General features: G+C 42.1%; 1 protein-coding gene across 1 annotated transcript in view; it reads right to left on the bottom strand.

Annotated features, from left to right (window-relative positions):
- The window catches only part of LOC147633332 (uncharacterized), a 61,854-nt gene that overhangs the window by 24,864 nt on the left and 22,917 nt on the right, over positions 1–14,073 (bottom strand). The window contains exons 4-5 of the mRNA XM_086805838.1: positions 9,910–9,969; positions 9,541–9,604 (exon numbers count right to left, since the gene is read on the bottom strand). Of these exons, the coding sequence (XP_086661964.1) occupies positions 9,541–9,604; positions 9,910–9,969 (124 nt within the window). The remainder of the gene's footprint in view (positions 1–9,540; positions 9,605–9,909; positions 9,970–14,073) is intronic.

The raw sequence follows: 14,073 nt of genomic DNA, 5'->3' as shown, positions 1-14,073 counted from the left end.
GCTGCACAATGGTCGGGCTAAGGACCATGAGGATCTCCATATGGAACACTTCGCACATGGACATAACATCCTCGTCGTAGGGCCTTGTGTGAAGGCTTGCCCCCCTCTTGGACCACCAGTACTATTGTTCCCATTCATAAAGCAGGAGACCCCACCAACCATAACTACAAGACCATCATGATAGGCCACACAATGGCCAAGATTTATGGGGCAGTATTGGAAGATGAGATTAATGTTTTGGTAGAGAGACAAAGACAGACAGGCAGGCTTCAAGAGGAACTACTTGACTGTGGTTCATATCTTTACTTCTGAGCCATTAATGAGGAAGCAAGAAAACAGAAGCAATGCGTTTATTGCTGTTTTGTGGAAAAAGACTGCAGGTGATGATGCTTTCATGGATGATCGGAGCAAACCATTAGTGCCACATGAGATCATTTAGCTGAGTTTGAAGCATCCCCCTGATCACAAATGCGCTTTATAAAAGCTATCACCTGCATGCATGATGTGCATACATTGGATGCAGACCACCTTCTGCACTTGGCCCTTAAGTCCTCTATGCAGCTTACCAAGGTGGTTCCAAACGTAATGAACGATACGTTTAGTACGTATGAAAAACGTGCTGAAAAGATTCCAAACGTAGTGAACGCTGCCCCCGATATATATATATATACAAAATTTATAGTTTACTTATAAAATTTTGAAATATGAAGTTTGAAGATTCATCAACGAACATTAAAGCACTTACTAATACTATACAACCTTTAGTTTCAATTTTGCGGGAGGGGGAGAGAGAGAGAGAGACTTGAGCGTGTGCGGGAGAGGGAGAGAGAGAGACTTGAGCGTGCGTGGGAGAGGGAGAGAGAGAGAGAGAGAGAAAGAGAGAGAGACTTGAGCGCCGCATAGAGACGCCCACAGGAGAAAACTTGAGCGCCACACAGAGACGCCGCACAGAGGCTGCCACACGCACGTAAGGAAAAGCAAAAAAAAACGACGTTGACTTGCGTCCGTTTTTTTAACCTATAAAATCAAAAGTGCACGTTCACTACGTTTCCAAACGTTAGTGAACGTTCCAAATGTTTGGAACATTTGGATTACATCCAAACATAGTTTGGATGCAACTATGCAGCTTACACAAGAGGGTCATAACACGTCTTGGTGCTCATGAGTGGTTAGTTGGTTTGCCCAACATGGCCTTCAGATGGACCACCTCCCCTCCCTTTAGTACAGCCTTGACTCCCCATTTTTAATCTCTCCTTGCAACAAATCAACCGTCTTGACAAGGCTTCACATGAGCCACACCTATGTATGGGAGTGGTTCATCCAGTAGGGTCACATCTCATTAATTTCTAGAATCAACCACTAGAATTTTCTTCCCATTGACTGATCGAGCAAGGATAATTGAAGTAAGAGATCACAGCCCCCTTAGGAGGATTTCAGTGGCTGCACCTTACAGAGGGTGAGGGTGATCAGATGTCAGGCACACGAGTGGCACATAGACCCCCCGCTGGCCAAGGTGGCCAGGGAGAGACTTTGGTGCTTATGGATTTGGGAGAGCCAACCCCTCACGCACCTCGAGTGGGACCCAAGGGAGTGGACTTGGCATGATCCTACTGATCGGGAGGAGACTCTGGATACCTCCTTTTTCGCATACAGAGCATGGCTAGGCCGCTGGATTCAGATGCTAGGTTGAGGGCACCTCGGCACAGCAACAATACATTCAGATTCACAGGGCCTCTCACATAGATTTCTCTCAAATTTTTGGAAGAGGCTCTGGGACAGTTTCGGATCAAAAGATCACCCTCTTTCTTTGGTTGACAGCACACGGGAGCTTGGTGGTTGGCACGTGGTTGGCCATTGGTGGTCGACCAGCAGGTTGTCCGAGGTGCGGCTATCCTCAGGAGTCTCAGAGACATTGTCTTTGGGAATAACCAAAGGCTCAACAGGTTTGGCAATGGATTCTCCGCATTTTCACGATGGACAAGACCTCGACCCTTATCATTTCATGCGGCACTGTCGCTTGGGCCACAGAGGCTAAGATTGTCATGGCTTATGAGGGGGAAGGTGGTGGGCTAGCCCTTTTGGTCTCACCTTCGCATATCGGGGCACATATGGAGAGCTCGATGCAGCAAAGTCATCGAGGGTACCCACACTCCGCCTGCATAGTCCATTAGAAGCATTTGGCTTGACATCATTCATACGCTCCGTGGTCAGTGGGGGAAGTTGCAAGGTGGCTCTGACCACACGCGGAAGCAGCGGGAAGCTTTCTTGAGGCTCTGGCAGCCTAGCCCTTTTCTCATAGATAGAGGTGGTGATCCCACTTGGCATTACAGACCACCTGTGTGGTTATCCCCCCCCCCCTCCCCCTCTCCCTGTATGAGATAGCCTTCTCCTCATAAAGCAGCCAGCCGGAGGAGAAGTGCATCTCTCTCCACCTTTGATCCTTGCCCCGTATGTGGAGGCGAGTTTGTATGTAGCCCTTCATAGGTTGTATGTAGCCCTTCGTGGCTGGTTTTTTGTTAACTAATAGAAGGATCTTTTTCTCGGAAAAAAAAAGGGATAATGGAAGTACTTGCCCCCCCACCCAATACTTGCCATTTGATGGATAGTATGCATAACCAAGAAAAGCATCTTGAATCTTTGGAGAGAAAGGTAATAAAAGTAGGAAATAAAAAAGAAGCAGCAGCAGTACAATAGCAGTAGAGTCTAGGTAGAATATTTCTATATGAAAGAGACTTAAAAAATAATTTTATGTTATCTCCACCAGAGCTTCCTATGAAACTTTAGTTCTACACAGAGCACTCTTTCAAAGTTTCCGAAGATGGATCCATTGTGAGCCCTAGATACCTTCATACACACGTCACACGCCATGTCGGTCGCCATTGGACAATCAAGAGTATCATCCCACTGTCTACGAATTGAGTCTGGCAGAGCAAAGGGCATTCCTCTGGAGGCATGGGTATGCAAGGTATGCATGACCGGGGAAGTGGAGACGTAGGAGCACATGTTTAGATGCCCACCCTATTACGAGATTCACAAGAAATTTCATTGTCTTTTTCGAGATGGATTTTGCCCTCTCATAGGTTCTGCAGTATGAGGATCAGAGATGCTCGGGTTTGTACCTACTAAAGCTTCCTCGCCCGTCCAGAGATCATGTTGAGACAGCACCTGGAGACAAGGAGTCAAAGCCAGCAAGATGCTTCTCAGACAACAATTACAAAGGTTACACTCGCCTACGACATAGGGTGTCACCCAAGCTCTGCAGGGATGGAAGGATTGCACATGCCACCGACCGACAACATACCAGACTATGGAACCCTTTGACACCACGCACCCGTGGAGTCACTAGAGAGAAGGTACAATCCCTTCTATGAACCACATGCCCTCAACCCCAGAGATCCTAGCTTTCCACTCATCAATTGTAGGAGGCATGGACATGGTAGTAAAGGGTATATAACTACTTTGTGTATTTCCAGAAGGCCTTCGATTTGGTCCCCCGCTCCTAACTCCTAGATTGCCTCTACAGGCACTTCAGTTCCCCTCAGTAGCACAATTGGGGTCAAACAAGATTTACCGCTCTCTCCCAGGTTGTTCGGGCTATTCATCAATGAGATCTCATCATTTGTGGACAGATTTAGGGGGACAGACTCATGACTGGCCCAAGCAGTTGTGCACATTCTACTTGATGCCGATGACATAGTCTTTATCTCTTACTCATGAAGGGACTACAAAGACACTTCGAAGAATTGCAACGCTTTTGTGACAAGAGAGACCTCAAAAATTTGAGACATCCTCCGATGAGAGGTGGACATCTCAGTGTCTACTCCGCTATGGACATTTGAGCTCTCCATGTCTATTATTACATTGTGTACACATGGACGTACTACATAGTACGTAGGCCTTGTCTTTTTCTTTTTTGTGTTCTAACATCCAATCTACATATGGGTCATATATAACATCTTTTTGGTCTCATAGACCCTTCGGGTCTTTAGTGGACGTTAATAAAATCTTTCTTTTTTCCTCTCTCTCTCTCTATTTTTCCTACCACATGTTTCAGCTATTATAGGGGTACTTTCTAACATTATCATTCACATACCTGTTTTGGTTCTTTAGCTATATTGTTTTATCTTTGTCCATAATATAGTTGTTATGTAAGTGAACTTTCTTGAGAATTTAATTATATTTATTCAATAAAAATTATAGTTAGAGATGAGAGTATATTAATATCTCTAAACAATTAGAGAAATATAAAGAAAATAAATTTATGATAAAATAGCATACTTATGATAAAGATCCCCAAAAAGTAGGTCGGTTTTGCATATGGTTGAATTTAGCGAAACGGTCCATGTTGAGTTGTAGACCAAGCCTATTCCCGTAATTTTAAGTACCAACTCGACTATATTCTGACGAAAAAAACCTGAGAGCTACAGCGGCTGCAAGTTGCAAGCCTCTACTTGTATACAAGGAGTCAAGACAGGCTGAGACAGGCAAACGTCTACAGGGAGTATTAGTTCTCTTATTATTTTCCTTATATGGTTTAATTATTTCATGAGAGAGAGAGAGAGAGAGAGAGAGAGATTAAACATGGTTTGTAAGAATTGCATGTTCCTTGAATGAAGCTCTCTTTTCTTTCTATCTTCTCTTTTCTCCTCTGATGAAAAGATGTATGATTGTATCAAATTACTTCATACCTTGATAAATCATTGAAATACTCATATGTGAAACTGCGGGTCTTATATATGGGAGATAGATTGGACCCAATGCTTTTGTCTTGTATTCATAAACATTTTTCCGTTTAGGTTTTTTCATTTAATTCTTCTTCTAAGGTTGATGTATTAACTTGTAGTTAACTTATTTAAAGTAATTTGTAAAATTTGTTAAAATCTTGTACTTGGAGAAAAATTCCTGTAATAGTGGTATCAAAGCTACAGGCCCAAGTACAAGATCTTTTCACATGCTTAGGAAAAGAAAATCAAAGATGTGGGTTATGGACTAACTTATTAATAATTGGACTATAGTGCTTTTTGCCTGTTTACAGAACATCATTGCAATCGAATCTATGTAGTAAGGTACTACCTTTCTACTCTTAACTCAATCTTATGATTGCCAAGCTTTATATTTATTACTCAAGTTTATTTTAACTTCGAATAGGAATTAATCTTTTCATCATTATCTCCTTTGACATTAAGGTAAGCACATATATTTAGACTTGTTGATTTGAGCTATTTCAAACCTAAGGATTGCTTTCCTCAAATTTGAGAGATTCTTGCTATAAATATCTTATAAAGGTATTTATACAAGCCTCATTGAAATTATGCCTTACATTTTGCACAAGTTTATTTTGTTCGACTTAATTTGACCTATCTTTCTTTTATGTCTTGAACTTTGTTATTTTTCATTCATAAGAGTGAGTTATTATTAAATAGTTAAATTCAAGTTTTCATTTTATCAATCAAGATTGTTAGAGTTGTTGCTAGTCATTCATATTTATATTTGTATTTAAACTTTCAATGTATTGAAAAGTTATTTTTATCTATTGTTTATTTATAATCTCACATCCTCTCAAATAACTTTTCAACACTTAAGGTTAGTATCTATTATCTTATATCCATAATCAATTTATCTTTCATTGTTATGATGCTAAGTTTCTCAACGAATTATGTTCAAGAAATTTATATTGCTTATTCATAGAAAACATAACGATTCACATCTCTTGGAGTGTTAAGTTGTTTCAATCACACCATAACAATGGAGAACAGTTATACTCTATTTGTCAATTCTTAAATGGATACCTGAACGGTTTTGTCCCACCTATCCCAACCTCACACAATCTTACTTTCAAACATGGGCCACTTGATATGATGCAACTGAGGACAGTTGCTATCCTGGCAAGAGGGATGCCACGGTTTGTCCGTCCATCTTTCTGTGGTTAATCAGGGACACCTAATTATCACTATGTTCATAGCATGGCACTTAGGTGATTCCGAATATTCCATGTGTAGGACGTATGAAATTAGAGATAGCTAGAACTAAGTATTGGATTTATTACTTATGTGCTGTCGTGAACTTTTAGCATGTGTTGCTAACTTGTAGTGTGTTTAAATGGACAACCTTGTGTAGGTTGGTGAGATTGACGGGCTTTGTACTCGTAAGCCGGAATGGCTGGGACGTGATGGTGGTAATATGGTGTGAGTAATTACCGAGAAAGGTTTTCTTAGCCACATTGGATGACAGTTATTTTCTCGCGAAAGAGACATTGATCTGATGTGTTTGATCACCCTCTGGGGTCGTTGGGGATACCCATGACTTAGAGAAAACTAGACTTGAGTACGGATTAGTACTCATGATTGTTGTCGGTGTTAGTAGTTGTGAGCTGCTGACATTGTGTGATAGTGGACAACTAGAATAGTTGGAGAGAGTGTGAGTATGTGTTGCTCATTAGCCAGGGTGAATATGGCATGAATATAAGACAATGGATCGAGATGGTTGATATCTTAACAATAATATCGGGCTTTTGGTATGACAGGTATGCTTCTTATAAACTGTTATTATTTTTTGGAAGAAAAAAAAAAAGGAAATATATTAATCTCTCTCTCTCACTCATGAAATAATTAAACCATATAAGGAAAACAATAAGAGAACTAATACTCCGTGTAGACGTTTTCCTGTCTCAGCCTGTCTTGGGTCCCTGTATACAAGTACAGCTTGTAACTTGCAGCCGCTGTAGCTCTCTGGTTTTTCGTCAGAATATAGTCGAGTTGATACTTAAAATTACGGGAATAGACCTGGTCTACAACTCAGCATGGGCCGTTTCACTAAATTCAACCGTATGCAAAAACCGATCTACTTTTTGGGATCTCTATCATAAAGATGCTATTTTTATCACAAATTTATTTTCTTTATATTTCTCTAATTGTTTAGAGATATTCATATACTCTCATCTCTAACTATCATTTTTATTGAATAAATATAATTAAATTCTCAAGAAAGTTTACTCACATAACAGTCCTTCTCTCGATTAAGAAAGAAACTGTCCTCAGTTGCGTAGCTTGCAAAACCTGGCCTAGAAATTTGACAAAAGAAAAGTCCAACAAACCAGCAGGGTTGTACACATGGTACATTAGATCATACATTACCAATAAAATGTGTTTGGCAAGTCCTACCAAAACCATCAATAACAAAGTATGCATGTTGTTAAATATATTTCTTTTTTTCTTCAAAAAATTAATAATAGTTGATAAGAAGCATACCCGTCATACCAAAAGCTCGATATTCTTGTTAAGATATCAACCATCTCGATCCATTGTCTTATATTCATGCCATATTCACCTTGGCTAATGAGTAACACATATTCACACTCTCTCCAACTATACTAGTTGTCCACCATCACACAATGTCAGTAGCTCACAACTACTAACACCGACAGTAATCATGAGTACTAACCCGTACTCAAGTCTAGTTTTCTCTAAGTCATAGGCATCCCCAATGATCCCAGAGAGTGATCAAACACATCACATCAGTGCCTCTTTCCCGAGAAAACAACTGTCATCCAATGTGTGGCTGAGAAAACTCTTCTCGGTAATTACTTACACCATATCACCACCATCACGTCCCAGCCATTCCGGCTTACGAGCACAAAGCCCGTCAATCTCACCAACCTACACAAGGTTGTCCATTCAAACATACTACAAGTTAGCAACACATTGAAAAGTCCACGACAGCACATAAGTAATAAATCCAATACTTAGTTCTAGCTATCCCTAATTTCATACGTCCTACACATGGAATATTCGGAATCATCCAAGTGCCATGCTACGAACATAGTGGTAATTAGGCGTCCCCAATTAACCACAGAAAGATAGACGGACAAACCGTTGCAAGCTACGCAACTGAGGATAGTTGCTTTCTTAACCAAGAGGACTGTTATGTGAGTGAACTTTCTTGAGAATTTAATTATATTAATTCAATAAAAAAATATAGTTAGAGATAAGAGTATATGAATATCTCTAAACAATTAGAGAAATATAAAGAAAATAAATTTATGATAAAAATAAAATATTTATGATAAAGATCCCCAAAAAGTAGATCGGTTTTTACATACGGTTGAATTTAGCAGAACGGCCCGTGTAAAGTTGTAGACCAGGCCTATTCTCGTAATTTTAAGTACTAACTCGACTATATTCTGACGAAAAAACCCTGAGAGCTACAGCGGCTGCAAGTTGCAAGCCTGTACTTGTATACAGGGAGCCAAGACAGGCTGAAACAGACAAACGTCTACAGGAAGTATTAGTTCTCTTATTGTTTTCCTTATATGGTTTAATTATTTCATGAGTAAGAGAGAGAGAGAGAGAGAGAGAGAGAGAGAGAGAGAGAGAGATTAAACATGGTTTGCAAGAATTAAAAGTTCATTGGATAAAGCTCTCTTTTCTTTCTATCTTCTCTTTTCTCCTCTAATGAGAAGATGTATGATTGTATCAAATTACTTCATACCTTAATAAATCATTGAAATACTCATATGTGGACTGCGGGTCTTACATACAGGGGGACAGATTGGACCCAATGCTTTTGTCTTGTGTTCATAAATATTTTTCCGTTTAATTCTTCTTCTAAGGTTGATGTATTAACTTGTAGTTAACTTATTTAAAGTAATTTGTAAAATTTGTTGAAATCTTGTACTTGGAGAAAAGGTCCTGTAATACTAGTCACTTCATTGTAACACTTTTGGTCTCACAGACCATTTGGTCGTTTGTAGACGTTTTTTTTTGAACTTTCATTCTTTCATTATTGTATCACTTTGGTCTCATAGGCCCATTGGGTCTTTAGTAGACGCTTAATATATCTTTCTTTCTTTCTCTCGCGATTGGTTGCCCTTCAGTGTCTCAAGTAATGAGAGCTAAAGAGAATGACATGGCAGCCAAGTAGGAAAATGAGAGATGGCTTCCACCCTCAGTGTGAGAAGCACTTCCGACCATGCCAAAAATCTGATGGACACAAGTTCAACACCCTAACAAATTTGTGTCATTTTAATTATTTCTCATACACCACCAAAGTTTCTATCTAAGATCTTTTCTAACACAAAGCAAATCACTCAAGGGCAAGTAAATAACCAGAGGTTTTTTTTTCAAACCAGCTTACACTTGCTGTTGAACTTGCTCTCTACTTCGTAGATTTTTTCTTTAAGAAATGTGTCTACAACTTGCTCCTTACCCTATAGGATTCTTTCATTTGCTTATAGAATGTGTGCAAACATGCATCTTTTACATCTCAGCACCAAGTTAGCAGCCTTTGAAGCTTTGGGAAAAGACTGATTTGAACTCAATGCACTTTTATGAGGAACTAATGATTAGCTTGACCTTGTTAGCCTGCCCCGGTCTCTGAACTATTGCATGCATTCCATGATGGTAAAAATGAAAACGTTGGCCACACAAAGTACAACACAAAAACAGCAACGTAAGGATAATCCACATGGATAAAAATTAGCCTGAATCGAATGGCAAGGACTCCTATTAATGAGCATTGAGCACCATTTTTAGGAACACATACCAGTCAATTTTGAAAGCATGCAAAAAGCATCATCTTCATCTTTTGGCTTCTCTAGAATCAAGCCCTGCATAAGCAAAGCACATCATCACAAAACAAAAGAGGGATTCTTATTGCTAAAAAGCAACACTTCAGTAATTATTCAAGGAATACATTGGCATGATCACAAGAACATGCAGACTTGCATGTATGTAAAACCATGAACATTGAACTACGCCCATAAGCATGCTAGCCTCTGGGTGTGTGAATGCACAACACGGGCGCGTGTGTGCATGCGCGCGCGTGCACTCAAGCATGTCCCTCAACGTGTGCCTGCCTGCATGTATCAACCTAATTCTTGCAATAGTGTCATAAGTTGAGATTTGAAAATACATCAAGCTCAACAACTGTGTCAGCTCCAATGACAAGGTCTGCTTGCTTTCCATCAGCTGCCTGCCACAAAACAAAAAACCAGCTTCCGTCAAACTCTGTCAGATTATCTGCAATAAAGATTCCAACCAGTGCAGCAGCATTATCCACTAAAATCATCTAAAATTTCTATTTTTAAAAGAAATGAAGTCTTCAACCAAACCCTCAATCTCAGCTCTTACAAACAGGAAGGAATGCATGGATTTTGTTAACACTCCTAAACATGGAGTGTGACCACAAGTACTTAGCACAGAGACGCAACCCAGCTGCCTCTTGGGTGTGTGTGTGTGGTGGGTTGGTGGGTTGGGGGGAGGGGGGGTGGAGAGGGGGTGGAGGGGGGGGTGTCGTTTTGAAATATAAGGTTGTTAAAAAGAGTTTTTACTTTATTTTAGGACGAGAGAATTTCTGATTTGTCCAGCCAGTGCTCACTTCTTTTGAGCCTAGAAAAAATAATGGTGGGAAGGACTTTGCAACAATAGATTGATCTTACGTTGATGAGTGGGTACAGAAGGTACAGAATAGAGAAAGCAACTTCATCGCTACTAGCATCCTCTTGAATAGCAGGGGTAAGCATGGTGGAGCTTTGAAGGAGCTGACAAGATCCCGTGTGCATCAGAAGGCACAGTAGAGCGAGTAGCAGTCAATACCATTGACTCGCATGACTAGGGAGAAGCCAAAGGACCTCCCCTCTCAGGTCTTAAGAGAGAGAGAGACTCCTTGGCTGTTAGCCCCTCGGTGACTCCTCCAGCTCACCTTTTTCCCAAAGAGAGAGAGAGAGAGAGAGACCCACACTGACTGCTTCCACATATGCAACCACCTCGCGTAGAGAGCCTCCCATCTGAACTCGTGTGACTGCCCAACTATCTGCACAGAAATTCCTGCTTGATGCCTGCCTGGCTGTAGCTCATAGATGTAGTCGCCTAGTCGCTTTTTTACTTGGTAGTAGCCCATGCTCAACTACCTAATCACCTGTCTAGCTGCCCCTGTGCAGCAGCACCCTGCTGTAGGCCATGTGCATCAGCACCTTGTCAGCGCCCACCAGCAGCAGCAACTCATGCGTGCAAGTGTAGCAACACCCGTCAACAGCACCCGACGGCGGAGGCAGCAGCAGCAGCTTCAGCACGGTAGCAACAGCATCAGCGCCGGTGACGGCGGCGGCGGTACCCGACGGCGGCAACACTATACCTGGCGGCGGCGGCAGTACCAGGCGGCAACACCTGGCGGCACCTGGCGGTACCCAGCCTCGACGGCAGTACTCACTGGTGGCGGCAGCACCCGGCTGCGGCAGCAATACATGGTGGCAGCGGCAACGGTACCCGATGGCAGCGGCACCCGATGGTAGTGGCGGTGGTACCCGATGGCAGTGGCGGCGGTACCCGGCGGCAACGGCACAGTACCTAGCGGCGGCACCTCTGTACCAGGCGGCGGTACTCAACAGCGGCAGCGGGCAGCAGTACCTAGTGGCAGCAGCCCTATACCCGTCAACGGCAGCAATACCCATGCATCAACGCCACCCATGCGCCATGCCATGGCCATCACCCCTGAAGATCCATACAGCAATCTCCACACACACCTTCCTCTACCTGCTCGCCACCCTTATAAAGAAAACAATTCGCTTTTCTTCTCAAAAACGCAAAAGCAAAGTTTTTGAGAAAACGCGTGCTTTACAATAATATTATTATTTTTAGCAATCAAAGGTTTAAGAACCTTATAACTTTTAAAGTTCCTTTTTGTCCCCTTTCACACTTGGGCTGACCACCAACATGGGTTTCCTTTTCACATTCAACTGATGCCTATCCACACTGTGCGTCCCGTGCCCGTGCCCATGCCCACCTGCTTGTTGTCCAGAGGGAAAAACACAGGGTCGTAACATACCCCCCTCTTGAAAAATAGCAAGCGTCCTCGATTGCACTCAATAACACAGTAAGCATCCAATGAAGAAAGAGTCCCCATATGACCAAAAGCAATGCCCCTCCAGTGCATCTGGGTGATGAAACAATCATCCTGAACAATACGGTCATACCGTCACGTCGAAGTGACAAACAACTCTTGCTTGTTCCTTCAGAACCTGTAGCAAAAAGTCTAAAATCAAGTGGAAACACGTAATTCCTGTGTTAGCCAAAAAAAAACAAAACCATGCATCATTCTACATATGACAAACATATGCATGACACATATATGCATTCGCAAACAATATGCTCCTCAAGATGCTCTACCCACTCCAAAATAACAGTCTCAGGGCTGCTCGCAAGTCTTACACCCATGAATATCCACGACTGGAGGTACAACATGAGCATATGAAAGCACTTAATGCATCTAAACTATACATTCACTAAGTACTTTCCACATATGTCCCTCTAGATGCTTTATACACTCTACTTATGGCCATCCCTCACGAGCCACACTCAATGATACACCAACATGGTGAAGTACCTGATGTATCATACCAACATACATGCATCTCATCCTGACACATCTAAAGTATTGCCCAATGTATTCTCAAGGATACCAGGATCCAATGGCACCAGAATACCATAATACCTCGGAAAGTGTATCAATACATGCACAAATAGAGTTCAATCCATATATCAATGAACCAAACCAACTCTAGGACTGCTCGCAAGACTTATGCCCTTCATAGAGTCTCGAAGCTTTAGCTCAGGTTACTACAAACTCTGAGCTCAACGAAACCATGCCATTCCAAAGGAAACAAACTCCACAAATAGCATCATCTCAAAATCCAATTGACCAATCCTATGGTCAAGAACAACCAGAACCATATGACAAAGATCAATCTTCCTCAGTCATACCTTAGTTCCAAAGGCAAGAACCATCTCTGTTAACCATAAGTATAGACAGAGTTATCCATAGTTGCAGTTATAGTTCATGGTGCGGCCGACTGTGAACCATACCAACTTTACCATCTCATGTGACTAGTACACGATATCATAGAAGTCCCATAAGCAGATGTACTATCAGCCTCAGTACCTTCGGGTGAATACAAAGATGTCGCCAAGTGACTCCTAGATGACAACTGAGCCTGTCTGTAACAAGGAAGCGGAGGTGCTACCGCCCTCTTGAGCATCAGGCAATGCTCCAGACCCATGCTCTGCTGAACCTGAATGAGCCGTCACAAGAGTCGGCTCCAACTCAAAAGCATCAAGATAAAGCTACAATACCTTAGGTGAATCTACTAAGTCACCCTCCTCCATCCACTTCGCATCCATCAGTGAATAGTTCTTTAAACTTCACAAGATAGCAACGGGAAACTTTACCTCGTACCTTTCTTTCCTTATGTGCCAGTATCTGCTCGGGAATAAGAACCTCATCAAGTTCCTCCACTTCTTACTGAGCCTCATCTGATACATCCTCAGGCACCCAAAACCTGCTTGTACTCCACCCAAGTGGTAAGCACAAGTCCCCAATGAAGCATAGTAGATCACCACTGCTAAACATAGAAAGAAGCTGCCTTCCGAACCCATGAAGTGTGAAGATACCATTGGTGACAAAGTGTCAAAAGCCATAGCCTTCAACCCATCTCTTGCCCCACAACACTTCAACCTCTTCTTGTTCTTGGCTGACTACTTCCTGTCCTTGGTGTCTTTTCTCCTGAGCTTCATCTTTAGCTTTTGCTCTTCACCTTATACAGGCAAAGACACACAATCCTGCACTGCCTCGTGTACTTCCTTTTCACTTTCCACATGTTGAAGCTTTTGATGTGACTCTCATGAAACAACCACGAGCTCGCCTCCTTGAGAAAGTCGACGATATCCCGACAATGGAACCATGAAACTGGCCTTCATAAATCTGACCGGCGGTGGAACAAACACTCACACACAAAACACTTCATCACCCATGAGAACCTGGAAAAGGAAAACAAACACGGGGAGCTAGAGTGCTCCTGCAAATAGTACAAGGACACCGATTGGCCCCAAAACGCAGTGGCGCCCCTTGCGGTATTTCTTTACTTGATCAAATATGAGTACAAAGTACAACTTGTCGAATCCTTTACCAATAGGATCGCTTTTACGAACCCTTTCCCAAACAGCAATAGGGCTGTACCAAACCATATGTCCTTCCTTTTTTTTTTCCCGAGAAAAGATCCTTTCATTAGTTATAGAAAAACGC

This window comes from Cibotium barometz, chromosome 12 (assembly GCF_041138505.1).
Source record: "Cibotium barometz isolate CiBa-2024 chromosome 12, ASM4113850v1, whole genome shotgun sequence".
Taxonomy (NCBI): Eukaryota; Viridiplantae; Streptophyta; class Polypodiopsida; order Cyatheales; family Cibotiaceae; genus Cibotium; species Cibotium barometz.
The sequence above is the reverse complement of the archived record's forward strand: the minus strand, read 5'-3'. Positions and strand labels throughout refer to the sequence as shown.